The sequence below is a fragment of the Vidua macroura genome, chromosome 18 (assembly GCF_024509145.1).
Source record: "Vidua macroura isolate BioBank_ID:100142 chromosome 18, ASM2450914v1, whole genome shotgun sequence".
Classification (NCBI taxonomy): Eukaryota; Metazoa; Chordata; class Aves; order Passeriformes; family Viduidae; genus Vidua; species Vidua macroura.
Genome location: NC_071588.1, coordinates 2,167,408 through 2,194,076, shown reverse-complemented (window position 1 = coordinate 2,194,076; position 26,669 = coordinate 2,167,408). Strand labels below are relative to the sequence as shown.

Here is a 26,669-nt window from a genome sequence, read left to right as displayed (position 1 = left end):
GTGTACAGGGTGGGCACCTGAACAGCAGCCTTGGGCTACCTTCACATTCAGGATCAGTGGCTTCGTGAAGAAAAATTATCCCACAGATCCATCATGCCAAGAGTCCTCAGGAGCTTGGGGCAGCTGTGTGTGCCCGGGGGCTGTGCTCACCCCATCCCTCTGCAAGGAGTGGAACCATTTGCAAAAACAGATTGCAACTTTTAAAGTGTTAATTGGATCTCTTTCTAATTTAGCCCTGATTATACACACACATTCGCGAACACAAAAACTTACAGTCATCTGTTCCAAGGGCTAAGATCACTATTTTTTTATAATGCAATTTAAAAATCTATTAATTCATTACATTGAGCCATACTTTGCATCTCTCTCCAACAGGATAATGGATGTGTTCTGTATCATAATTACAGCCTGATTTACAAACGAGTACAAATAAAATTAGAAGACATTTTACAGCTTGGAACACAGACTGGATCGTGAGCATCATCCAAGTCCCACCACTTTCGGCTTTATCGAGTGCAAAAGGATGAGGAGATTGGGATCTTACAGCAACAGCAGCAGCATGAGGTGGCTGCTGGCCTTCCTTGCTGCTTTGGACAGGAAGGTCAAGGTCTTATAAATTATTTCCCCAGCCTGAGTTACGAGGAATTAGAGAATAATTTAGGCTGGAAGTGACCTCTGCAGGCCACCCCTGAGAGCAGAGTGGTTCCCTCAGAGTGAGTGGACACCATGTGTATGAAACTCTGCATGAGGTGGGCAGAGGATGCAAATAACTAAAAGGGCCAGAGAACAAGCAGCTTTCAAATGTTTCTTGCTCAGGAGAGCATTCAAGTGATGGACATAGCTGTGTTTTCAGGCTGGGTCTGTCCAGGATCTGCCCATATGGCCTGTCAGGTCTTCCTGCACATGGAAGGTACCTGGCCTTGCTCAGAATGGGACAGGAGACTTACTCCTCCCTCAGGTCTTTTTCTCAAACCTTTCATCCATCAGCCCAATTAACAGCAAAACCAAAAAGTCCAAGCAGCACAACAAAGGAGGTCTGGGAAAGGTCAGGCAGTTGTTCCTGTGAACAGCTATTCCTAGACACCAAGGGGAGCTGCGTGTGCTTTCAGGACACCCACCCGAACTGCTGCACGAAATAGGACTCAGTCCACCCTCAAAAACCTCTTTCTCCCTGAGCAAAGAGACCCCTCCGCTTTGTGCTGGGCAGCTGGGTGCCCACCCCCCGTGTGACAGCCTGGCTGGTGCAAAATGCCTGGGGAGATGCTGGGGAGCAGCTCCCGGGCGGATCACGGGGTGGGCTGCGCCGCCCCCGCGCCAGGCTGGCTGCGTTCACACCTCTCGGGCTCCCAGCAGCTGACTCAGTCCTGTCTCTGCAGGGAGCCGGGAGGCGTCCGGACCTTGCCCGGGGCTTGGAGCCACCACCACCCACAGGTGGCTCAGCATCTGCTGGCAGCTCCAGCACCAACAGCCAAGTGACGGGAGGAGAGGCAGCACAATTCAGGTTGCAGCCAGGCGGGCAGGCTCACCTTCCTGTCCAGAAAGGATGCGATCAGGCCAAAGTTCTTCGGGTGCTGCATGAACCTGCAGAGGAAGAGGGAGAGGGTTACTGTGGGTGCTGGCTCTGACCCCCTCACAGCTGGGCTGCCATGCCCTGCGTGCCCGGAGCGGCAAGGCCAGCTCCCAGAGGGACTCTGGGCTTTGAGAAAATATTTGGCTGCTGCTCAGCTTCCCAGAAAGACAGGAACTTTAAATTTAGCCCGGTGGGGCCGGGCTGGTTGGGAGCTTTGATGTGCAAATGTTCATCATGGGGTGGGAGAGGAAAGGGGGGCTGGCAGTGCTGGAGGGCTGTTCATCACCCTGCTCGACCCCATGGCCACCCAAGCCTGTACCAAGAGCAGGACAGGGCAGGCACGGAGGGCAGGCACACCTGGCCAAGGCCTCAGGATCTGGCAAGGAAAGAGTGAGGAATTGCCATCACACCCCACATCATGGCCATGGGTGACCCCGGCACTGAGAAGGACCCCAAGCCCTGCTGGGCTGTTGGGAGCAGCTGCAAAGGACAGGAAGGGAAACCCAAACCCCGGGAGGAAGCACAGAGCTGCCACATTGCTGAGTTGCTCAAGAGATCCCCAGTGGCACAGCAGCTCCAATGAACACTGCCTCATGCCCAGCAAGTGGAGGAGCTGTCAGCAAGCTCACCCCTGGCTCTGGCAGCCCAGGAGGGTACACTGCCTGCTCAGGGGAAGCTGTCCCCACTAGCAGAGATGCCTCCTCCAAGAAATCCCCACGCTTTGCTGGTGTGGAAGCACCGAGGGCCAGCAAGCCCTTGGCAGGGGGTGCTGCTGCTGGCAGCACAGTCAACCAACGCGCTGCCAACGCACAGACAGCCCAGTGAGAGGTGACCTTGGGCCAGGAGAGGTGGCCACCAGCACAGGCTCTGCCCCGGGGAGCTGAGCAGCCAGGGTGAGCCACATTCAGCACATGCAGCTCTGCCAGCTCCCAGGAAATGACAGCTCTGTGCCCTGGGGAAATGGATCGGAGGCAAAAGGTGGGAGAGCTGTGGTGTGGGTGTAACATGGGCAGGACATGGTGAGGAGCTCATGTCTCCAGCCCTGCCAGTGATTCCCCTGGGGCAACTGGCGCAGCTCTCTCCTGCTTTTGCTGCTCTGTCCCAGTGCTAAACTTGGAGTTAAGGCACTGAGCTGAACTCAATGAGGGCATGATCAACTCCAGCCATGGCAGCAGGACTTGGGTGCTGTCACCCACGTTGATGCCATTCTTCATGCAGAACTCCCACATGGTTTGGGTGGCACCGCAAGATCCCTGTCACCATAACTGGTCACCAGAACAAAACCCAGAAATGCTAGGGGGGACAAAAAAAAAAAAAAGGAAGCAAGCAAACCAGACGGGCTGCTCAGACAACCCAGGGTGAGGGCAAAGAGCCAGAGCTGGCTCTGCACACAGCACAAACCCAGGGCTGACCACAGGATGGGTTTTTCAAGGCCATGTTATCAATGATGCTAACACACTGTTGGGGCAATGCAGATAACAATCCACTCTTTTTCATGGGCCAGGCCATCTCCCCATAATGAGAGATGGATGCTGCATTCTCACACTGACCAGCACAACACAGCCTCGATGCCTCAGCAGCACCCTGCTCCTTCACCAGCAAACCACAGCTTCCCTGGGAGTAGGCCAGCAATGGGCCCTCAACAGAGACCTGAAATCCTGCCCAGAAGCAAATCAAATCAGGTTCTTCCTCGTGGTTATGTTCTGACAGCTAAAATAGTTCAGACCTGGAGCTTGTCAGCCGTGCAGCGCCTGCCTGTTTACTCCAACAGCCCCTGCCAAGTGAGCTGAACAAAAGGTTGAACCAAGTTTTCCTGGTCTCAGGAGGAGGCCAGCTCTAGGTCACGATCACGGATGACACAACTCCAGTTCACCTTAAAAACCCAGGCCAGGAGCTGCAGCACAGCAGGCAGCTCAGCTACCAGCACGCCAGTTTGGGGGAGAGCTGGGGCAGGACTCCCTACACCCTCCTTACAGCTCCTGAGTACCAATCTCTCAAAATGAGCTTTGTGAGAGCCCTGAAACCCTGCTGTATTTCTGCCTCGAGCCCTGCATCACCCACAGTGATGACACAGAATCCACGGTGCACTGCAGGATGCACACACTGGGTGTGGATTCTTCCAGCCCCATTAGCCAGGCACAGCCCTGCCATTAAAGACCGAGTAATTAGCCTTTGCGTCATTTGTGGCAAGCCTCGCTGTTTGGAGTGGCACATTTTAAGGCTAATTAGCAATGAGGATTCTCCTCTATCAAAGGCTTGGAGCCAGTTTGCTTGTTTTGTTCTTTTTCGGTCCATCTTGGCAATTAATTATTTCAGCTGCACAAACAGGAGTCCTGACGAGCAGGGGGAGGAGGAATGATCCTGGACACAGAGAGGCTTCCAGCATGGCTGGCCATAGGCGTGCTGGTAATCCATGGAGCCATCCCCTGACTGTCCAGAGGCCAGACTAAGTGGTGCTGCTGCTCAGGACAAAGTGGTTCTGGTGCATCCATGTCCCTCAGGTCCACAGCAGGGAGCTCCAGCAGAGCTCATCCCACTGGAAGATGAACTCCAGCTCTGTTTTCACAGACACTCACAGCACACTGGGGGCACCGAGGATACTCCAGTCCTCCATGCAAACACACCTGGGGCCCTGCTGGGCTGTGGGATACAGGGGAGTCTGGGTGTGAGACCAAGCTGAGCACCCACATCTTGGCTGACAGCGCAGTGGTACCCAGGGAAGGAATCAGTGACTCCCCAAGTGATCTCACTTGATAGAGCCAAGCTGTTCTCAAGCACTGCTTGCAAACAGGAGAAAGCACCACAGCCAGAGTCTGCACGTGCCTGGTGTGGGAACAGCAGCCGGTGGCAAATCCTGCAGACAGCAGGACGGAGCACTGAGGGACGAGCACCACCTGCAAGCTGCAGCCTGACAGGGTCTACATAAGGGGCTTGGATGTTGACAGCTCAAAAAATTCCCTGGATGCACAGTGCCCAAAGGACAGCATGAACATGCAGAAAGGCAATGTGTACAGAGTGTTGGGTTTCCCGGGCGTTATCTTTAACCTGGCTGATACAACGGGGAATGCAAAAGCTGAAAAACTTCCTGATTTCATGAGCAGCAGCTTTCCACAGAGACAGGAACATCCCAACCATAGAGCAAGACCTGAAGTTTCTGTGCAGAAGCATCACCCTGTGGGGTTCAAGGTCACACAGCAACTCGGGATGTGTCCGTGGTGGACAAACCAAGCGCTTGGGATATTCCTGCCTTAAGTGTGCTGGGGCTCCAGCTGAAGCCCTGCACGGATCCTGCCCGCACTCCCCAAGGGCTGCACAGGCAGAGCTGTGTGGGCTGCACTCACTTTTCCCGGAAGGTCTCCTTCTCCTGCTCGCTCCACATGTTCATCACCTGCCGGTCCTTGTAGACCTTCATGGGGTCATCCATGAGGCCGTTCATGTTGATGAATTTGATGCGCTGCTGGTCGGCATCGTAGAGCATGGGCGGGATGACGGCGAGCTGGCGCATCTGCTTCTCCAGGTTCTTTGGGGAAAGCAGAGAGAACAGTTGGTCAGCACCACGGGCCCGCGGGGACCGCGGGGGACAGATGTTCGAGAGGAAAAGGACAGGAGGAGGAACAGGAGAATTCAAAAGCAAGCACTAGACAGCTTTATTGCCGGAGTAATTGTAAATTAAACGCTGAAAGAGGCTATCGCTGTCAGCCAGGAAACAATTAATCTTTCATTTTGGAATAAAAGGCTTCAAGATCCTGTGTGGAAATGTATGACTTAAGTGAAACAGCTCCTGACCATGATGAGAAATAAGTTGAAGCAGCGGTGGCACAGGGAATGCTGGTCCCCTCCCAGCCTCCTAAGCCACATGGAAGTTGAGCCCCCCACCCCAACTGTGAGGGAAGTGGGCCAGCTTTTCAAAACTTCCTGAAAAGATGGGCAGAGGGAGACATCAGGTTTCCCTTCCACAGGAGTTGTTCCAGGAGGTTTCACATGTCACTGAAATTGGGCTGTCATTCCTTACTGCAACACCCTGGGACATAATCTGATGCCTTTAATCCATCCTATGGAGCACAAAGTTCATCCAAAGCCCCAGCTGCACACCAGGACAGGATAGACTGGGCACACTGGTTTCCTTATTTGCAACAGAGAGGCCAATGTGATGTCTCATTTGTGCTGTGTTCTGCTCAAATGCTGGGATTGTCCCTTTGGCTGAGCTGCTGGTGATCCCCTGGCACAGGTCCACCCTGTGGGGATGAAGGGATGCTCTGGCCACCCCCTTTCAATTGCACCATCAGTCTGAGTCCTCCCTGCCACCTGGGATGTCACTGATCAAAATCCAACCCTTGTCCCAGGAAGGCCAGGTCTCAAGTGCTGCTGTTTTCATTTACAGCCAGATGCTGCCTCCTGAGAGAACAATCATGGCCAACCCTTCCAAGAAGGTGATTCTGGCCTGCCCAGTACTGCTCTGCTTCCCTGCTGTGCCTGATCAGACCCAACCTCCTCCTCCCCCTAAAGCACATCTCTCTGCACAGATATGGACATTTCAACACATGTGAATTGCCTTCCCCATCCTCACTAGGACACCTCCTGTTTAGAAACTGGCTGCTCCAGATGCCTCCTCATGGTGGGAGGTGAGGAACAGCTCACAGCTGGAGCATCAACCTGGCTAACTGCAGACTGCCCCTGGTGACAGGAGAAGCCCCTGTGCACAGCAGAGAGGATGCTGGTGGGAGCACTGCCCACAGCTGAGGGCACAGGGCCTCTCAGGGTGCCAAGTGCTGCCACTACACCCCACCAGCGAGACCCCCCTCCTCTCCAGCTGGGGTGGAGAGCTGGCCCTGCTGCCAGAGATGCTTCCCAGCTCTCACCTCCCTGCTCCTTCCAACCCTGTGGAAGAGCTGGAAGCTCTTAAGGACTCCTCTGAGACAAGCAAAGCAGATTTGGGGCTCAGCAGGCAGCTGTCGGGCTGGAGTTTAGCAGCAACACTGTGCAGGGGGATGGAGGCGATCAGCTAACTCTCCTCTTGGCCAGCACCTCTGCAGGGCTGTGAAATTCCCCTTTGCTTCCAAGATCCGTGTCCTCCACGTTGTCACCTTAACTGGCTCAGAGCGAAGTGCCTGGGATCCCAGCGAGGGATCAGCCGTGGTGCACAGGCAGCAAACATCCCAGCTATTGCTGGGCAATGGCTGCTCTCCCCTCCCAAACATGATCCATTCACTGCAGCTCGCCTCCGTGCCAAGAGAGTGGAACCCTTGTGAAACTAGATCCAAACGAAGCCGAGGTCACAGGGATGTTTCAAGATGAATGGAGCACTCCCAGAAGATGTGGGCCAACTGGCTCACGTACAAACCATTCATTCCATAGGATTCCCCTGTGTCAAGTCACACAGCCCATTCAAAACAAAACGAAACAAAAAAACCCCTCCACCCAGCAGCCTGGGTGCTGGCTCCCTGCCCCTTCTCCTTCCCTTCCCATCTTCACTTCCAGTATAAACCACAGCCAAGAGGTGTTTGTGGGGTGCTACCCAGGATGAGCAGCATGCTGGGGTTTCCAGTCCCTAAGAGACAGCCAAGTGCTGATAAACCCAACCTACTGGCCACCAGCTCCATGTTTTGCTCTGGCAGAAACATTGCACAGCTCCATTACATCTCTCACATGGCTGGGAAGATGCTGATGTGTATTAAATAAACCTCTGACTTTGGATCCTATCCAGAAAGTGTTTGGCATCATGGCAACCTCGACGGGACCTAAAGTTAGTGGGATTTGGCATAGGACTTCACCGTGTGACCTCGCAGTCCTGTCTTGGCTTCCTCAGGGGAGACAGAGTGAGGGGTGAAGAGGAGGAGGAGGAAGGAGAAGCTGGTCTCACCTCTTGTTCCGAGAGCCCGTCGATGATTTCGGACACCTCGTGCTCGCTGCGTGCGGCTGACATGGAGAGCCCGCCACTGCCCCTCTGTCCTACCCTGCTGGGAAAGGGCAGTGACACACTCAGGCACTGATGCTCCACTTCATAAGCAGCAAACCACGTTCAAGACCATTTTGACCTCCATAACAACCATATCCCAACGTTCCACCCAGGCCACCCCCTCCCACACTGTGGGAAAGGCATCTGCGTTTAGGGCTCGCAGGTCAAGAGCCTCAAAACCACTTTCCTTACCTGTGTCAACTTCCTGGATTGCTAGAACACAAGGACATTTCATGCCCAACCATGCTCTCCCCCACATTTTCTCCTGTTCACCCCACCACAACAATGGCATAAAGGTGTTAGTGTCAGCCATTAGCACTGTGCCAACAGATCTGGTTTGCAAAATGCTGTGGGAAGTTTTAAATCAAACCCATCAAGTGACATTTTTCCTTTACAGTAACAGCCACACGTCCCAAGGAATTACAACTTTTCTTATTAAGCAGGTAAAAAATTAAAGCATTTCTTGGTACCATTTCTCCCTTTCTCTTTCAGACAAAATAAAGCCATCAGTTAGGAAGTTTGGGCCCACCCAGTTGTTAGTGGGGCACAAGGATGGGATGTTGGCAGAAGGGTTTAGGTTTTCTGCGTATCAGGTGACCCCAGGCAAGATGCCAGGGCTGAAATGGGAAGGACAGGGAGTTTTCAGCAAAAAGGGTGGAGATCATGAAATCGTGTCTTCTCCTGGCAGAAAACAACATGACCTCAATTGCACTTCCAATGAGGAGAGGAAAATGGACAGGGGGTGGGAGAGAGACAGGGGACATCTCTTCCAGCGAGACATTTTGCACCCTTCATATTGTCTGTGGTCATTCCAATAACCACTGCAGATGTTTCTGCTCCCATCAAAGCATGTGCATGTCAAAAATCATCAACGTGACCAAATGCACCTGCAAGTTTGGTACATCTTAATCTGGGCACACCATTAAGGCAGGAATTAGGGCTGTCCCAGCCAGCTGGCCGGCACAAGGGAGCTAGCCCTGGCCCTGATGTGGCCAGCTGGGAGATCAGCAGGAGAGGTGAGACAGGAGCCACACTGCTGACATTTTTGCTCCTTTTGGCTGTGTGTTGAGCCACCCTGGGGAAAAAGCAGCAAGACTCACGTCTGCCGGCTTCTGCCTTTGACTAGAGAGGGAGAAAAGGGACCGAGAGCCACGCCAGCCCGCTCCTCCCGCAAGCAAATCCCACACCCATTCCCAGAGAAAAAAGAAAGGCTGTCTGATACCAGCTCAGCCCCTTCCTACCGCTTCTCCTCTAACCTCTGCATGCGCTCTTGCAGCTCGCGTTGCTTCCGGATCTCCGGGAATTGCTTCTCATAGTATTCCCGCACTTTGCTCTCTTTGGCACGCCGCCGGGGGTTATTTTCGATGCGCTCCACCTTTTTTTCCCAGGCCTCCATCAGCTGGTCATAGCGCTGGCAAAACTTCTGTTCCTGAAAGGGCAGAGGGAGAGAGGGAGCTCAGAGACGTGCCTGGGAAGGGCAACTCCTCCAGGCCTTGCCCTCGATGGCTGCGCAGGCTGAGCATGAATCATTTTGCTTAAAGAAATAGAATTTATTAGGACATGGACGTGCTTCAGGGCCTGGGACCAACCCAAGGGTGAATTGTCAAAACAGGCCATCAGGTGCCCTCAGGCTCTTTCCTTCCAGACCCAATGTGTTTGGTGGCACCAGGACTCTTACCCAGCGTGGCTTGGCCCGCCCCTCACATCTGCTTGAGCATCCTCTGGCCCAACAGATACTTGATTCAGCAGCCAAAGGCCCTGTGCTGGGGAGGGAGCCCCTGCTCCACACCCCAGGAGAGAGCAAGGTGCCTGCATGAGGCCACTGAGCAAGGGGTGACTGAGACATGGCCTTGGGAAGAGGCACAGGGGGCAGGAGAGCTGGTCCCCACCATGTGAGCAGGGTGTGCAGGGCCATCATTTTGGAGCCACCAGGCCAGTGTGCTGGGGAGAGCTTGCCATGGTGCCCAAGGCCAGGCACTCCTTCCTACCCTCACACACCAGCTCCAGCCTTCACAGCTCCGTGCTGGCAATGATGATGGGACTGGGGCCATGGGGCAGCTCCATGCAAGGGCCTGGCTCCCCAAAATCAAGAGCCAGGCGCCCCGCCTTGGCCCACAGCCACACACTCAGCTCCTTCACCACTCTAGAAAGCAAAAAGTACTTTTTCTGCTGCTGCTCCTTTCTTTTGGCCCATGTGACAAGTACATCCCCACCGACAGCAAACCCAGGCTTTGCCAAAACATGGCACTGCAAAGGGTTTCCACACCATGACCCCCTGGGTGACATCCTCACGGCACACCCACCCAGCCACCCACCAGGTCCAGCACTGCACTTCTGACTGGTATTTATGGGACAAGCTTGGTAACTCTGAAATAAGATTTGCAATGCAAAGAGTCTCCTCCCATTACGCCCCAAAACTCCTCTCCCTCTTCCAGCCACACTCCTGCTGGAGGAGAACACCCACGCACAGGGAAGGTCCATGGTGGGAAGATGCCTGTCTGGTCCCTGACAGCCACTGAAGGGGCAGCAGTGATGGTGCCCAGCCTCAGCTGAGAGCAGCTGGGAGACCAGAGGGGTTTTAGGGTTTCAGTTTGTGTCTGACAAATGCCTTCCAAGCCCTAAATCAGGAAGTGAAAGCAGATGCTGCTCTAATGGCAAACCCCAGGTCACTCCTCACCCTGACACCGCTTTCCAGAATGGGCAGCTCAGCACCACAGCAGTGACACAGGGAATCCAGATTTCAAAGAAATAAACTCATCTCTTGCCACCACTGCCCTATGACCAGAAGTCTGAGGCTGCAGGATTTCCCAGATGCACTTTGTTCTCGTCCTGTTTGCTCTTGGCCACAAAGATAAATTAGGAGAGGTAAAAAAAAAAACCCAAACTAATGGAAATGCACAGCAATCTGCAGCCTATGTCACACCAATCCTGGCACATGGGTTTGGTTTGTCCATCCAGGATCTGGCAATAATCCAAGAACAGCATCACATCTTTGATCTCCTTGGCCTTTTGGAGGCACCTCAACAATCATGTGAGGCAGATAGAGCACCTCAAGCCCTAGAGCTGAGCCAGATTAACATTTTCCCCTGCAAATAAATCAATTCCCACTTGCATGCCTGGAGCCAAAGACTGTCCTGCCCTGCATGGATGCACAGGAGGTGCTGGGGTTTCATCAGGAGCTGAAGGAAACAGCCACAAGATAAAAACAAGGAAGGAGAACAGAAATTAAAATGCCCTGAAAGCCCACATGGGGTATCTCACACTTTGGGCGAGGAGCTACAGGTAACACCAACAGCCTGCGGCAGCTTGGCAAAATCACAGCTGCTGCATTTTCACCTCTCCCAAAGCAATGCCATCAGCCCCCTGAAAACGAGAGCTCCCACCCTGCCAGCAAATCTGCTACATCCTCCTGCTTTCAGAGCATCACATTTGGGAAGAAGCTAAAAATACCCCATGAAGTTTATGAAGCTGGTGCCCAATGCTGCCAGCCTGCAGCACGGCCGGGAGAGAGCCCAGCACGAGGGCTCGGTCTGCTGAGAAGCCTTGAGGCTTTGAAAAGTTTGTCATTCCCCATGGGAATGAGCCAGTGCTGGGTTCCACATTGCCACCACCCCAGCAGAGCCACCTGGCACGGCCCTGGCTGCTTCACAGCCAGCAGGGCGGCTCTTCTTCCTCCTTTTCTTCCACTCCTTGGAACAACTTGACAAAAGCTTTATCCTGAATTCCTCTTCTAAGGAACTGGCATTTGAAGATGGAAAAAGCAACATCAACGTCACCAGGCCAATTCCCCAGCAGCTCACACCCTGGCAGCAGGGCAGCAGTACCAAAGCTTCCCCCTCGCACAGCTCTGCCCTCCAGAGCACAGCTTCATAATGGACTGAGCATTTCCTCAACTCCCAACCATGCAAACGTCAAACCCCACTGCAGCTGGGCTGGGCTGCAGCATTCTCATCCAGTGCTTTTTGCTCCAGCTGGAACACACACTCCCTGCAATCTCCTGCATCCTTCAAAAGCCAGGATTACAGATACCCTACAGCACTGCAAACTCCTCAGATCATCACAGCTCCACCACCAGGAGAAGCTCCTGGTCAGGCACTTCAGGAACAGAAGCATCTATTCCTTCTCCAGGCTTCCTCTGAGCAGCTCTAAGCAAGCGTGTCCACTCCTGAGCAACCATCTGTGCTGGCTTTTAGCACGGCTGCCCCCTCTGCTCCCCTCCCTGGCTGGGCTCAGCAGCCCCTCAGCCTCTCAATCACACCAGTCCGTGATAGCGAGCCAAATCGGACCTGACACGCGGCTCTAAAAATGGATGGGTAGTAACGCTGCCGTAGCAGCTGAAGGCAGCTTGTGGGCTGTGCCAAGCCCCAGCCCTCCCGCAGCCCACGCTCCCACAGCTCCAGGGAACGGAGCAGCTCTCTGGAGGGGAGGAGAAGAGCGAAGGTGACAGGAGGAACCAGTCCAATTCCTCTGCAAGCCCCGTGGTTTTCTTCTCTTGGCTGATGGAGACAAACTTCTCACACCCAGAACAGCTCCCTTCACCATTCCTTCTCTGCATCATCACCCCGATGGCAATTAAATGTCTTCTGCTGTGCTGACCTCAGTGGAGACTGGAGGAAGCCCTGTGGATCCTCTGGGATGAGGCTCTCGGGGCTGGACCCTGTGGCGACCGAGCTCTGACCCTGCTCCAGCCAGCCCCAGGCAGCAACAATACCCCAGAAAGTAAAAGAGCCAGAAAGAAACGCTGGCATGTGGATGGGCTTTGCTAAAAATAGGGTCTGCTACAAAATAGGCAGAAAAATAGCTAAGCATACCCATTTTGCAAACAGAATCAGCAAATGTATTCACTTTGCAAATTCAGCAACCGTATGTTGCCTATTTTGTAGAATAGGCAAAATGCTTCCCTAAACTGAAAAATCCCCTTTCAAGGACACTGAATAAACTGGCTGGCAGAAATTCACCTATTTTGCATGACAGGCGACTTCACTGCAAGTCGTATTTTAGGAACTGTGCTCTTGCAGCCTAATTAAACCTTTTCCCCCAGCTCCTTGATATTCACACAGAGCAACTCGCTCTAGGTTTAGCACAGTAACCAGCCATTTCCACCAGAAAGCAGTTCCTGGGCACTTCCCTCACGCTTCCAAGAAAACCACGTGATGCCTTGCAATCCCTTTTCTGAGGAAGGGAATACTGACCCACTTCCCACCATGCAGAAGTCCTCAGCTGCAGGAGGGGAGGTGCCCAGAGCATCACCCGACTGCCGTGCCACATCCTGATGGAGTTGTAAGCCCTGTAACCCCTTGCCCTGGGAGAAGCTTAATCATGGACAAGTCTAAATGAACACGTATTTAGGCACAAATGGGAGACACAACCATTCTTTGGGAATGCAAGGTCTGTGGCTTTTGGAATACTGGTAGAAAACAGAATGAAAACAGACATGAGGAAGGAAAAGAATTGTTCAAAATAAATTAGAAAATAATGTGATATCTGCCTCAGAAATGTATGTATTGGAAGTTACTTTTAAAGGTACAGCCTTCAAACCACTTCCCAGGCTTGCTATTTTGAATTTTTCCAACAATTCCTCCCAGTTTTAGCACTTCTGCCCAAAACCAGCCCTAAGGACACTGAGAAAACCCGCACCATTGCCAATGCAAGACACTAACACTGGCTCTTGAGCTGCCCCAGGACACAGACAACGAGTCAGGAGACAGTATTTACATTTTGCTCGTGAAACATGAAGCCCTGTGAGCTGAATCACCCATCACTGAAAGACACTGCAAAATCCACCTTCCTGGTGGGAGCCATTGGTTGTTCTGGCATTTCCTCTTCTGTGCTGGCTTTGCCTTCCAGCTCCTGCTGGGAACCACTGCAAGTGTCAGCACCAAAAACGTACAAATTCTGTGAAACCCACTTGAACTTTCTCCTCTAATAGCTGCAGACTTTGCAACAAACGCCTTTGAAGCCTCATGGTCAGCCCTGCCTTGCCCTTACCCAACCACGACTTGGGTCCTTAAAGGTCACTGAAACTCGACTTGTGTCCTTAAAGGTCACTGAAACTCGCTCGCAGGCAACGCTGCCTAGAAACAAACTGGCCCGGAGCTTGAATTTTGTTTTTAAACCACAAATTCCTAGAACATTGCTCTGTGGTCAGCTGGAAGGAGGCAGAGCAGCCTTCAGAGCATTTACCGGAAGCAGAGTCAGCTTGTTTCACACCTCTCTTCGGGTTCAATTACTCACAAACCAGACATTTATGCTGTGAATAGGCTTTCCGAGATCAATGATGGGCTCTGCTGTGATTAAGCCAACCCCAAGTGTTTGCTCTGTGGGAGGCACTTGCAGAGGGAGGTGCTGCCTGCAGCAGGCTCCGGGACCTCTCTTTCTCGTGTTATTTTAAGCAGGAGAGATTCCACTGTAATATAACAGGCAAAGTACAGACTACCAGCACCTCTCTGCTGGAAATCATCCTTTTCTTTCTCACATAGTAAATTACGCTCTTTTATACATATAAAATAAGGTCTGAGGGAATCACTTACCCACTGTTTGCGTGCATGATTTCTCCTCTTAAAGTATAAAATTAACTTTTTCCGCATTGCCTGGTTTCTGTAAAGAGAGAAAAAAAAGATGAGATCTGATTAACGAGGCGGCTGAAATACACAGCCTGGCTTTCCCCACGCCCAAAAGAGTGTGCAGAGCACAGTTTCCACCTTAACTTGGAATTGCATCAACTTGAGAACAGCAAATGCTCTTATCTCAGACCACGAGCCAGCTCAGACAAAGACTAACAAACCCTCTGACACCAGGAATTTCACCCACATCTGTGGGTAAACCAAGACTAAAGTTGACAACTAAATTAATAAAGTCCCACGGCAAACCTTCCCCATCTTCTCAGCACCACAAGTGGGCAGACACTCAGCTCTGCATCTATCAATGGGTCAGGCTGTTCCTTCATTGATTTCACGCTGTTCTGCAAAACCCCAGTGGGTGCCCAAGAGCTGGGGGGGCTCAGGCCAAGCTCTGCATGGCAGGAGGTGGCACCCCCGAGCAGAGAGCACCCTGGGCACCCCGGTGCCCAGGTCAGCAGCGATGGGGATGTCGGTGCACACATGTTCACCCCTGGGGATGTCGGTGCACACATGTTCACCCCTGGGCTCTGAGGCCCTGAGAAGGAGGCAGGATCACAGCAGGGCTTGCAGCACTTATCTCCTGACCTCTTGCTTCCTTGGAGCTGTGCCTGACAAAGCTGCAAACAACCAGCCAGGAGAGTTCAGCCGCTTGCAGAATTAGGACCTCAAGGGGGGAACTGGCCACCACAACCCCAACCACCCTGACGTCTGCCCAGACATCCCCTCACTTTCTTCTTCTTTCTACTTTCTAAAGGCAGCGTGAAATAACTGCTCAAGGAGAAGCAGCACAGGAGCAGAACAGAGCTGAAAAAGCTGCAGGAGCTCCCAGAGCCTGCGTGAGCCCCAGAGCTGAGCTCCTGCGGTTGTTCCTGTTGCTAATATTCACAGCAATAAAATCTCTAGGTAAAAGGTAGAGACCAGGGGCAAAGGAGTTTCCTTAAGTCTTTTATCCCGATTAAAGGCAGAGCTGCGGTGTGTAATTGCTGATCAGGAGCTTAGCAGTCTCATGGAGGCATGTTCTGTGGGATTTAGCCGAATGAAGAGACACCCTTGCTGCTTCCTCATTCCCCTCCTGCGTGGCTAGCAGGAAGGGAAAAACCACCCTCCTGCCCTTGTAAATCCCTCAGCATAATTAGCAGCAAGGATTGTTTGGGAAGGGGCAGAGGGCCCAGATCACTTAAGAGAGAACTGGGGGCAGTCCTGGCTAAGTTTAGGAATGGAGAACACTGCAGAAAGCATCAACATTTTTCCCTTTCTAAACTCTCTTCTTGCTACACCACTGAACCATGCATGGGCACTCAGAGGAATGGCAGTGACCGCAGAGCAAGCGCTGCCCTGGGAACCACAGCTCCCTCCAGCACTTGTTTGCCAGCCCCAGCTCCTCACACGCTCCTGCATCCCTTCACATCACACACTGTGAGCTTTCCTCCATGGCCCCAGCACTGTGTGGTGCCTCAGTGGGCAGCAAACCCTCCTGCAGAGACCCCGTCAGACACATTTCCACATTTCCTTCTACCTCTTTGCGAGGGTCACAGTGTCCAACGAACACATTCCCGTTGTTTGTTTATTCCTAATCCTAATGGAACCTCTAACACAAGGAAACCTTTGGGGTAGTGCTAATGATGATCATGTGTGAGATGGTCCCCAACAAGGGGTCATGGACTGTCCCTTGAGGCCAGCCCAGCTAAATCAAGCCCTGCCCTCCCCATGTCAGCCTGGGTGACATCCAGGAGCAACGTGGGGCTTTGACACGCTGCTGCTGCTGGATCTGCTGCACAAGTTCTTAGAAAACAGGAGAGCAAATGCAGGAAATCAGCAGCTCTTACGCAGCTGATGGGTTGCCTTGAGTTGTGCATCATGGCTGACCTTGAAAGTGCAAATACAGGCAAAGGCTTAATGGCTCTGCAGCTGCAAAAATCAGGAATGCCTTGAAAGCCAGTGTATGTTTACCACCACCAAGGCTGAAGTAATCAAAGAGTGAAAGGATTACAACAACAACAAACCCCCTCACGCCCTGAATGTTTTTGCCACTTTATCTTTTTGTTTTGTTTTGTTTTTGCATAAGGTCAACCTTTCAGAGGTTAATAAAATCTTGGTAAATATAAATAGGCTTCACAGTTTATCTTGCTACATGTACTGCTGTTACTTAGAAACCGTTTGCAGCGAGGTTAATTCGGGCCACGTGTCTCCCAAGCACACGCTGTGCTCCCTGGGCAAATCAGCGAGCCCAGCACAACTGCTGTGCACAGGCGAGGAAGGTGAGGGCTGTCTGCTGGGAGCCAGGCACGGAAATAACCACTGTGCAGTGGCACATGGCAAGGGCTGCTCCTGCAAGGTGCCAGCCCTCCTCCCTTCTCCTCCTGCCCTGCCTGAGTCCTGTGGTTTTCTGGGGAAAGCGTCAAGGATGGAGCCCTGAGCAGCACAGGGGTGAAGAAATCAGGCAGCTCCCAGGCAGGAGGAACGGGCGCTCCTTAGATAAAGCAACAGTGACTCTTGTGGGCAGTTTAAAGTATTGCTGGGCTGGCATGTCACACCACGCCAGGGGAGGACATGAGAGCTCCCTGCCTCACCCTCAGCAGTGTCCCTAAGGACTGGGCAGGCTGGGATGGACACAGAGCACTCCCAGCTTCTGCTGAGTTGGTGTTCAGAGGCTGCCCCATCCCTGTGGTCAACAATTGATCTACTGCATGGAGCCCATCTCCATTCCTGACTTCCCTGTGTTGCAGAACTCTTCCTCTTCCCCCTGCCCCACTGCCCTGACTGATGAGCCCCACGCAGGAGCACAGTTCTCAGAGCCAGTGTGAAACCCATCTCCCGCTGCGAGCAAAGCAAACCCAGCCCTGTGGGAGGCAGCTGCTTCCACCTTCACTGGCTTGGCCCAAGGTTGCTTTTGTTTTAGGTCTTTCACAATGGAGCCAGTCAAGGAGAGAACCTGTAACTCTGACTCTTGAGCCACTTGGCCCAGGTCCACACAGTCCTTCCGGAGGCTGCGACATGGAAAGGATGTGGGTGCACGCATGCGAGTGGGTGCTGGTGTGTACCCACGTGTGGAGCCTGCCAAAGCCCTGGGAAAAGGCTCCCAAAGGACACAAAGAGCTGATGCATGGCAGCACACCTGGGCAAGCCTGGGGAGACCTTCAACCGGTGCAAGACGAGATGAAAGGAAGTTTGCTATTTGAGCAAAACTAATCAGTGGTGTTTAATTACACAGGAACGTCTTTCATCAGCCAGAGCAAACAAAGTAGGGACCAAACTCAAAGAGTGATGGGAAGGAGGCAGCAAGCAGCTGGCAAAGCCATTGTACAGCAAGATGGATCACACAGGCAAGGGTAGGAAACCAAGGAAGCTCCAGCCAAACAAAGCACAGGGAGATGAGAGATCTGCAAACCAGGAGACCTGGGGAGCACAGCAAGAACGCTCCGAGGTGAAACCAGCCTAGAGGCAATGGAGACCAAAAGAGCTCTGTCCTCCCCTCTGCCATGCCTGCTCCTGTGCACGGCTGGTGCCAGGACACCCAGCTGCAGCTCAGGGCAGTCAGTGATTCCCTCCAGCCACAGGACTCCCCCAGCGAGGGCAGGGAGCAGCTCACCCTGTTCACAGGTCACTGCACTCGTTCCCTGCTTGCTCTGAAATGGCTGGAGCCCACAGCTCCAGCTGCTAACACACTGTAACCTACTAACCCCAAGGCAGGGCACGCTTCTGGAAAGCCAGCTGTTCAGGGCAGTTCCTTGCAATATTTAGAAACATTTTCTGGGGAAGAAAAGCAAAGCAGATCTTTAGTTACTTATCCCAGAGCCCTTGGGCACTGGGATGGACTAAACCCCCAGCACCATCAGTGCCTCTGAGGGTGAAGTGGCAGAGGTTTATAACTCTGGATGTATAGTCAGGCAGGCTGCTGGTGCCCAGAAACACCTCTGCCTTGCCCTGAAGCCCAAATTGACAACACAAGCTCAAGTGTTGCAAGAGAGTCCCCCCCAAACCAGTAACTGGCTTTTTACTGGCAAGAGGAAGAAGCAGAAGGTAGCAGTGTGTGTCTCCATCATTTAGTAATTCATCACTAGGTAATCTGCTGCCTTGGTACATGCCAATAGAGAATAAAAGATATGAGAAACCTTGAATGGGATGAGCAGGGAGCTGCTAGGTGAATTTCTAATGAGGAAAATGTCTACAAGCACTAATAAAAAGACCTGAAAGAGAATGCATTAGTAATGACAGGGTTTGAAAGAACATTTGTGTTACATGTCAGGCTTCAACTATGAATTTAGAGGCAATCCAGTGCTACTAAATCCCCTAAACAGCAAGTAATGAAAAGATGACTTAAATTTCCCAATGTGACAAGTGATCTGGAAAGCCACAGTTTGAGATTTTCAGAAGATAGCTGTTCTGCTCTTGGGGGGGCACTTAGAAAACAAAAAGAGATTCAGAAGCCCTGAAACCTCTCTGAAAATCCTGACTTCAGATTTTGATTCTGCAGAGGCAGATTTCCTGCCCTCTCCCCAAGAAGCTCTCAGCTGCAGACAGCAACCCAGATGTGCAAATATTAACAGTGCACTCAGCTCTGCTGCTGCTGGATCTGGGCACGTGAGGAAACCCAAATCGCACCACGCTCTCCATCTGTTTCAACTGTACATTCAGAGAGGTTCTCCAACACCTCTCTAAGCATCTTGAGGGGACACAGCCAGATTTCACCCCAACATTCCTGAATTTCAGTGTAAAGCAAGGAGAAGTTCTTGAAGGGGAGGCTTAAAGCAAACCCTGTAAGCAGCACCTTGCATGCACTTACCCTGGGCTATTCACTTTGCTTTTAGTCTGCTCTTTCAAGGCTCAGGGAAGCTCACATTTTGCTTTCAAATACAAGTCTCACAGAGTATGATTGCAAGATGACTGCTTTGGGAAAGGGGGGAGGAGAGTCCTGCCGGGCTGTTTTTCATAGCTGACCGAGCAGGAATCTCCCGCCGTAGAGGCGAAGGCCCCCTTGGAGAATATCTCTTCAGACAGACAGCAGGTAATTGATCCTGCTCATGTGAACAACATCTTGTCATTTTTCAAACACTTGGAGGAAAGAAGGTTAATATCTTTGGAGCCTGAGTCTGGGGAATACGCAGAGTCACGACAGTGGCAGGGTGGGAAGGGCAGCTCTCATCCTTGTACAACCAGCTGGCAAAGCACTGAAATAAAGAGCTTGACCAGAGGCACTGGTGCTTCACCGGTGCACCAGCATATTCTGCATTTGTTGTATTTCATCAAGATGTATAAAAAGGGTCTTTTGTAGCCTTCTCAAATGATGCAGAATCACTTAAGTGGTTTCCAGCTGTGCTGGATCTTGAAGAAACTTTTCAGTCTGCTGCAAAGCCAAAAAATTCTCACCTTGAAAAACAGCGAGGGCCAAGCCAGCCACAGGGGCAAAGCTCACCCCATCCCTATGAAATGGGGGAGCTAAATGCCATCCTACCCTCCTCTTTCTTGATGAGGAAGTGGCAGAGCCCTTCTCTCCAACAATGCAGGTATTTCAAACAGAAAGGACACGGTCCCATCAAAGGTAGGTCAAGTCTTTGGAACAAACCACTCAAGGGTGCCTTGGATCCCGCAGCAGATGTAGCATACAAAATTAACCATGTTTGCTCGAAGCCTGCACTCACAGGTGAACCAAAGGGACCGTGCAGACGAGGAACGGAGCACAGCCAGGCAGCTAAACAGGACTTAAAAGCTTTTGAAGCTGCAAACACTGGAATGAACTGGGGCATGAAATTAATTTTAACTGTACTGAATAGGAGACAGGCCATAAAACTCCATGAATATAAGAGACCGGTAACATTTTAGTAAGAGTAGAAATTCTCCCGGTAACTCCCCAGTCAGCTCTATTAGCATACGTGACTCATCCCAGCTGAAAAGCAAAGCAAACAAGAAGGGAGAATTAAATGAGTGTTGCAAGGCAGAGAGTATAGCTGTGGAGAAATCGAGGAATCCTGGCTTTCTGATATTCAAATGCCTTCCCACTGACACTTGCAAACATTCAACTGAGAATAAAAAATTCACACTAAGAAACGCTTAAAAACAACACAAAAAAAAAGCTGTGAAAGGTATTTGCGACAATAACAGCCTGGACATCTTGTGCCCATGAGGTTCCAAACCAGCTTCACATGGGGGCAGTTCCCATTTGGCACAACACAGCCAGGATGCAGTGAGGATTTGTGGACAGAATCACAACCCAGATGATTTTCCAGCAACCTGCCAGAAAGGTTTTTTATAATGGCTACATCTGCATAGAGTGAAGCTGTTCTGGAGAATCTGCATCCAATTACACCTTGGCAAAATATAACCTGTGGTGTCCTGGCAGCTGTCCTGATGCTCTAATGCATCTGGCTGGTGTCTCCCAGCACCCTGAGGATTCACTCCATCTTCTATGGAAACAGCCACCTCCAGGCTATGGAGCAGAAGCTGCTCTTCTGGAGCAGAAAGGCACAAACATATTAAGAACAAGGAAAAGACAAAAAATGTCTTCAAATTCAGCTTGTGGAAAAATTGTAGATGAGATGTGAACATCCAAGCATAACTCAGTCAAAACAGAGAAGTCTAATACCTTTTGCTCTTGGTCAAAGGAACCATGAATCATTTGCTTGGAAGAATCACCGAAATCTTGACTTCCTATCTGCTTCCCAAGCATCAAAATGTCCTTTAACGTGCAGCACGGACAGAGAGATGGCAGAAAAGACACACCAATTTCTCTGCATGTCCACCAACAAGTAGCAAAGTCCAGACCAGACCCAAGGACCTCCAAGACAGACCCATGGCCAAAACCAGCCAACATCTGGAGCCCGGATTGCTCAGGGGCCTTTCACTGACCCAGATCTGTAACTGTGCTCGGCTGGCATCAATAACCAGCTGAAGGCAGCTAATTGCCAGGTTTCTGGAAGGAGGAGATGGAGGCTTTTCATTAAAGTGTGTGGTTTCCTTCCCGTATTTTTGCAGCATTAATCACAGCAAACATTAACCCCAAGCCTGCCTGACCCAACCTCTCCTTGGTCTGTCACTGCCACAGCTACAGCCACACGGGGACTGTCACTGTCTGGGGTGGGGATAACCCTGCAGATGCCTAGAGAGGCAGGGATGGAAGGGAACACCTGCTCTGCTGGCTGGTTTGATGGGGTTCACCTCTTACCAACAGTTTTACTCCTGACCTGCGCAGTCAGTTCCCTCTTGTTTGCGCCCATCTTTCAGGCAGCAACCCAGGACAGGAAATTGTTTAAATCACAGGAAAATGTGATCACAAACCCACAAATATTGGCAGGGGAATGCAGAGTGGGTGAAGTATCTGAATCTACTTTTAACTCCTTCTTTCAAGGGCAACACCAGCGATCAGCTTGAAACTGCCACCTTCAGCACCTGCACTGGGATGGCTGTGGGGCCATGCAGAGAGCACATCCTTAGGCCACACAAGATGGTTTATCAGTCATCAGCCCCCTGAACTGACAGGGACCCCCTAAAGCCCTGTGGGAGCCGAGGGTGACGCTGGGTTGGAATGTTTTGCAGGGAGTGCATTGCTGGGATGGCACAGGAAGCTCTGGGTGGAGCAGGAACAGAGCAGGGCCTGGCAGCGAGCAGTGGGGTCACATCACCAAACCCTCCTCCCTGCAGCCCTTGGGGACAGAGAGCCCCTAAACATTGCCACCTCCTACCACGCTCCCCTAGAGCAAAGGTACAGGAACTCTTCCCTTGTAAACCCCCGGGATCAATTAACATACCGCTGAAAAGCAAGAGATTATTAACTTTTGTTAATAGATTATTAAAGATGATTATCACCAGCTGACCGAGCTGGTACCAAAATAGACTCGCTGCAGGCAGCTCAGAGCAATCATCAGTTCATTCAAGGCAGATAAAAAGTTTCAGATCTGGTTTGACTATTTAAATTTCCAACAATAATCACAATTATCGCTATTCTCATTATCTGTTATAGTTCTTCTATGTTCAGGAAGTCACTGTGGTTATTAAACACATGCTGATGATTAAATCATGTATTGAGGTGATAAGTCAAATTAGATGATTGCTAAGTCTCAGTAAGTATCTTTGAAATAACCAGTTGTTATTAGACATTCAAGAGGTCCTTCATGAAAATCTAATTGTAATTGCAACTTTTCATTTTACCTCATCTTTCTTGCATGCAAACACACACACACACACAGAGGCAGCTGATTTCATATTTCAGTACGGGAGAATCACAGAAGAAAGCACTTAAGGTAAGTGTTGTCTGGGAAAACATCAAGGACCCACATCCACCCCACCCCGAGAAAATCAAACAGCACCTTCAGCATCCACCTTAAGCTACAGCCCTGACTGCTGAGCTCCTGGAGCTGGTTTGTGCTTCAGGCACCCAGAGCAGCTCTAACAGGATGCTCACAATTCCTCAGCAGCTTTAATTGTGGTCTGGGAGCAAGCTGGCACCCCTCCTAACTGCAGTCTACTGCCCAACCTGACATTTAAAATAGCTTTATTGTCCCATACTTACATTTTAATGTTCTCATGGTACTGCCTGGTGTCTGAAGGCTGGTTGTATAACGGCTGAAACAAATAAGAGAAACGAAGGCATCAGTGGTACGCTCTGACATTTAGGAACTCAAACCCGTCAGCAGCGCCGCTGCCTCGGTGCGGACGCCCAGCCCGTGCCCCCAGCCCTACTGGAGGGTGCTGGCTCCCGGCAGCGCCGCTCGAGTCCCGGTGCATCCCGGCTCAGCCCGTGGGAGGGCAGGCAGCGCCCGAGCTGCCTCGGAAGGAGCGATCTGCGGCGGCGTCCAGATAAACACGGCACGGCGACTACGTGGCTGTTATTCACCGATTAAAAAACGCACTGCGCCTCGGAACATATGACACGGGGGAGGCGAGGGGAAAGCGGGGCTTGGGGAGCGGGAAGAGACAGTCTGTGAGCTGCGAGTTGTTATGTCTACGCGGTAAAAGCCTGCCTGAGCCCTCCCAGGGAGCCAGGCACGGGCAACTGCGGGCAGGACGAGTGCTTGCCCCCGGGGTTTCCAGCATTGCCAGGTCCCCCAGCACCCCTGAGTACAGCGATGCTCATCTGCCCCTCATGAGGGGCAACTGGGCTCCAGCGCAAAAGCTTTTTCCCCAGGGTTGCTCTTCACCCCACACCGTCAGTGGGGATACAGCAGGGACTCAGGGGAGTTGGATCCATCCCTGGTCACTGCCCCGCTACCTCTGCCTTCCCAGGGATTCATCTCTCGGAACCTGGAGGGTTCCACCTCTGGAAGGGAGAGATGCCAGAGACCAGGCTCAATTTCACCCATTGTAATTGACAGCTCAGCACACACTCCAGGGCCTGCCACCAATTGTGTCCACATCAGCAGGCTGACAGGGTGCTCAGGATTAAGCCCTTCAACACTTTATTCATTGTCTTAACCTGCTGTGAACATGTCCGAGACTGAGATAACCAAAAGCTTACCACAGCCCAACCATCACCAGCAACCATCACCTAAAGAGCTCAGGTCTGACCACAAAAACATCACCAAGTACTCAAGCAGTTCATTCACAAACCTTCCCCAAACCAGCTGTGAGCACCTGACATCTGTGACCAACACAGGCAGGGGGACATGTGATGGCCTGGTTGAAGGCAGCATCCCGACCACAGATACACACACCAGCTCACCCTCCTCCTGTGGTCGATAGGGCTCAGGCTGTGCCCTTGGTTTACCCGATTTCAGCTCAGATTAAACACAGGAAAAGAGCAAAACATGTGCTGAGCATCTGCTCAACCAGGTGAGCAGCACTGGAGGCGACAGGACGCGTAAACAAAGATGGGTCCTTTTCCCCTCTGGTTTGAAGGAGGTGTTACTCCCACATCCTCTGTGGTATCTCCCTATCACCATCACAGGTGCTTGGCACAGAAGCTTGTTTTTCCACACAGCCTGTTTCTACTTCTCTGTGAAACACAGATTCTGCTTCACCACTCTGCTGCCACACAGGACAGCCACATCAATCCACACAGAACGGAGACTGGGTGTAGCTCTCCCTACTCCATCACCGCTGCACCAGCAGGTCATCAGCTTCTCTTTCTGGCTGCCCTTGGACGTGTCCCTCTTCTCTGTGAAAGCACACGTAATCCCCAGGCGGAAGGGGCAGGCAGAGGCACGTAATCCCCAGGCAGACAGGCACGGGGAGATGAACCGCCGTGTTCCAGGAGGCACGGAGTGCTGACGGCTCTCCGGGCATCCGTTACCTGGCGAGGGCTGCAAGTCTGCCAGGAGACACCTGCCAGGAGACACCTGGCCACCGTGTGCTGGCAGAGCCAGGCAGGTGAGAGGGACGAGCAGATCCTCGTGAAGAAGATGTTCTCAGTGGTATCCCTTCCCCAGGGGTGGTTCCATCACAAATCCTCTCAGATCTGCTGGTTCGACTCCAGGCTCAGAGCTGGCTGTGCACTTCATGCTTGGAAAGCTCAGGGGAACACAGACATCCGTCTCATCACGTAGCTCCAGAGAGGCAGGTCTGCACCACAGGCAGAAGAAACAGCCACAGCTCCAGAGCATCACATCCTCAGTCATCCTGGAAAGCTGGAGCAACCGCTGGGAGGCCTTGACCAGCGACTGTCTTTTGGAAGAGGACTGCAGGAACTGGAAATACTGAGGAATAATTGTCTCTCTTCCCTCCTTGCTCATAAATATCAAAGCAAAGAAGCTTGCGTGTCGCAGGTCACAGAGACCTTCCTCCTGGGAGAAGCAGTGGAATTAACATTTTGGTTTGGACCTGGGTTAGAAAATGCTCACGTGCACATGGACATCACAGATACCCTGATGCCAGCCAGATGACCAAAAGCTAATGACTCCTCTCAACTACAACCTATAAATGATATGACTTAGAGTCTTAGCTAGCAAACTTAAGTGTTAGCAGACAAGCACTGGAACACATAACTTTAAATGAAATGCCCAAACACTCAGAAATATGAAATTCTGGGACCCAAACCCAAGATCCACATGACACCAGCACCTCAAAGAGATTTCTATCTGCACATTAACTCAGCCTATGCAGTGGAGGAAGCCCAGGAGACAAGTTCTACTTACCCATAGAGAATTTATAGACTAACTACTTAAAGAAACTTTATTCTCAGCAGGACAGGGACTGAGAAACAGCATCTTCCCTCAGAGCCATCCACAATTCCTAATTCCACCTTTCTCAGTAAGCAGAAGTAAAGCTCACAGATCAGATAGGTAAGGTGATGTTTAAAACATACCCAGTGTTTCTCCAGGGTTAGGAACATGTAATACATTTCTCTGGAGAATGACATTTTAGAAAAACATAATTGCAATGCAAAGCTGTTACTGGAAAAGCCCTGGATTTACTGAAAGCTCTTTAGAAATAAACCAAAAAGGTCTCAATTGCTTTCTGAACACTACAGGGTTCTGATTATGCATCTCAAAAACATTTCTCCTAGGGAAAACATGTGGACATTTTTTAAATTGTACCACTACGTTGCAGGGATGAAATGAGCAGAGCCCTGGTTTACTGAGTCACAACCTCCTCCTGACCAGCTTTCCCAGGACCCAAACTGGATCCCTGCTTCCCAGAAATCCTTGGCCTCCTGCTCCAATCTGCCAGCACAGCAGTACTGGTGCCATGACTGACCACCTCCCACTGCAACCTCTCACCTCAGCCCGTGCGCTCCGGCACGCTGCCCATTCCCGAGCCAGCGTGCCTCCAGCACCACCACTGCTCCAAAGGCACCCACCAGAGCTCCCTGAACAGCCAGAACGGGACATCCCAGCAGAGCTGACAGCAACACACCGTGACAGCCACGCCTCTCCCTGCAGAGACTGGATTGGCACCAGGATGCTCAACCTCCCTGTAGGAGACCCGTGGGCTGTGGCAGCTCCAAGGCTGGGGCATGTGGTGTGTGACATGGTGGAGCAGGCATGAGCATCGGGCAGAGCACGCTCTTCTTCCTGGAGCTGCTTCCTTTCCAGCTCAGAAGAAGCTGTGACTATTCATCTTGTCTCTCGTAGGCTGTTGGCAGGTCCTGGGCACGGCTGTGCCCGACACAGCATGGGGGCAGGGCCACAGGAAGTGCCTCTCCCATGGCAGATGGACCAGACAGTCTGCAGGATGCACACAGAGCCCAGCTGGGTTTGCTCAGGGAGGTTTTCCCTTTTTCCCCTGCCCTCCAATGAGTAAGGCACAGAGACAGAGGAAAGGTTTGCACTGGGCTCTGTTACAGCCCCCACCGTGCAGTGTCAACACCCAGGGAGAAAACATCAACAGAGTGAAAAAAGGAAAAACAGAGTGGGAAAAAAAAAAAACAAGAGAGGAGGAAGGAAAGGAAATGCAATATCTTTCGGATGAGGAAGCACCAACCCTGGGCACTGCCAATCTTCAGAGCAGAACGAGCAAAGGGTTTGACCCTGGTGACTCAGAGGAATGAGTGTTACCTCGCCACCAAGGAAGTGGGCTTTGTCACATGTGACCTCTCCCTTATGCACAGGGGAAGACAGCAATTAGTACCACCCCCACAAGGCAAGTGCAAATT

General features: G+C 51.8%; 1 protein-coding gene across 13 annotated transcripts in view; it reads right to left on the bottom strand.

The window, feature by feature from the left end:
- The window catches only part of NCOR2 (nuclear receptor corepressor 2), a 230,542-nt gene that overhangs the window by 73,810 nt on the left and 130,063 nt on the right, over nt 1-26,669 (bottom strand). For 5 of the 13 annotated variants that reach the window (XM_053993433.1, XM_053993441.1, XM_053993442.1 and 2 more), the window contains exons 8-13: nt 22,650-22,702; nt 14,057-14,123; nt 8,768-8,955; nt 7,431-7,527; nt 4,912-5,090; nt 1,527-1,581 (exon numbers count right to left, since the gene is read on the bottom strand). In XM_053993433.1, coding sequence (XP_053849408.1) covers nt 1,527-1,581; nt 4,912-5,090; nt 7,431-7,527; nt 8,768-8,955; nt 14,057-14,123; nt 22,650-22,702 — 639 coding nt within the window. The remainder of the gene's footprint in view (nt 1-1,526; nt 1,582-4,911; nt 5,091-7,430; nt 7,528-8,767; nt 8,956-14,056; nt 14,124-22,649; nt 22,703-26,669) is intronic. The other 8 variants (XM_053993438.1, XM_053993444.1, XM_053993445.1 and 5 more) reach the window with 3 other exon arrangements.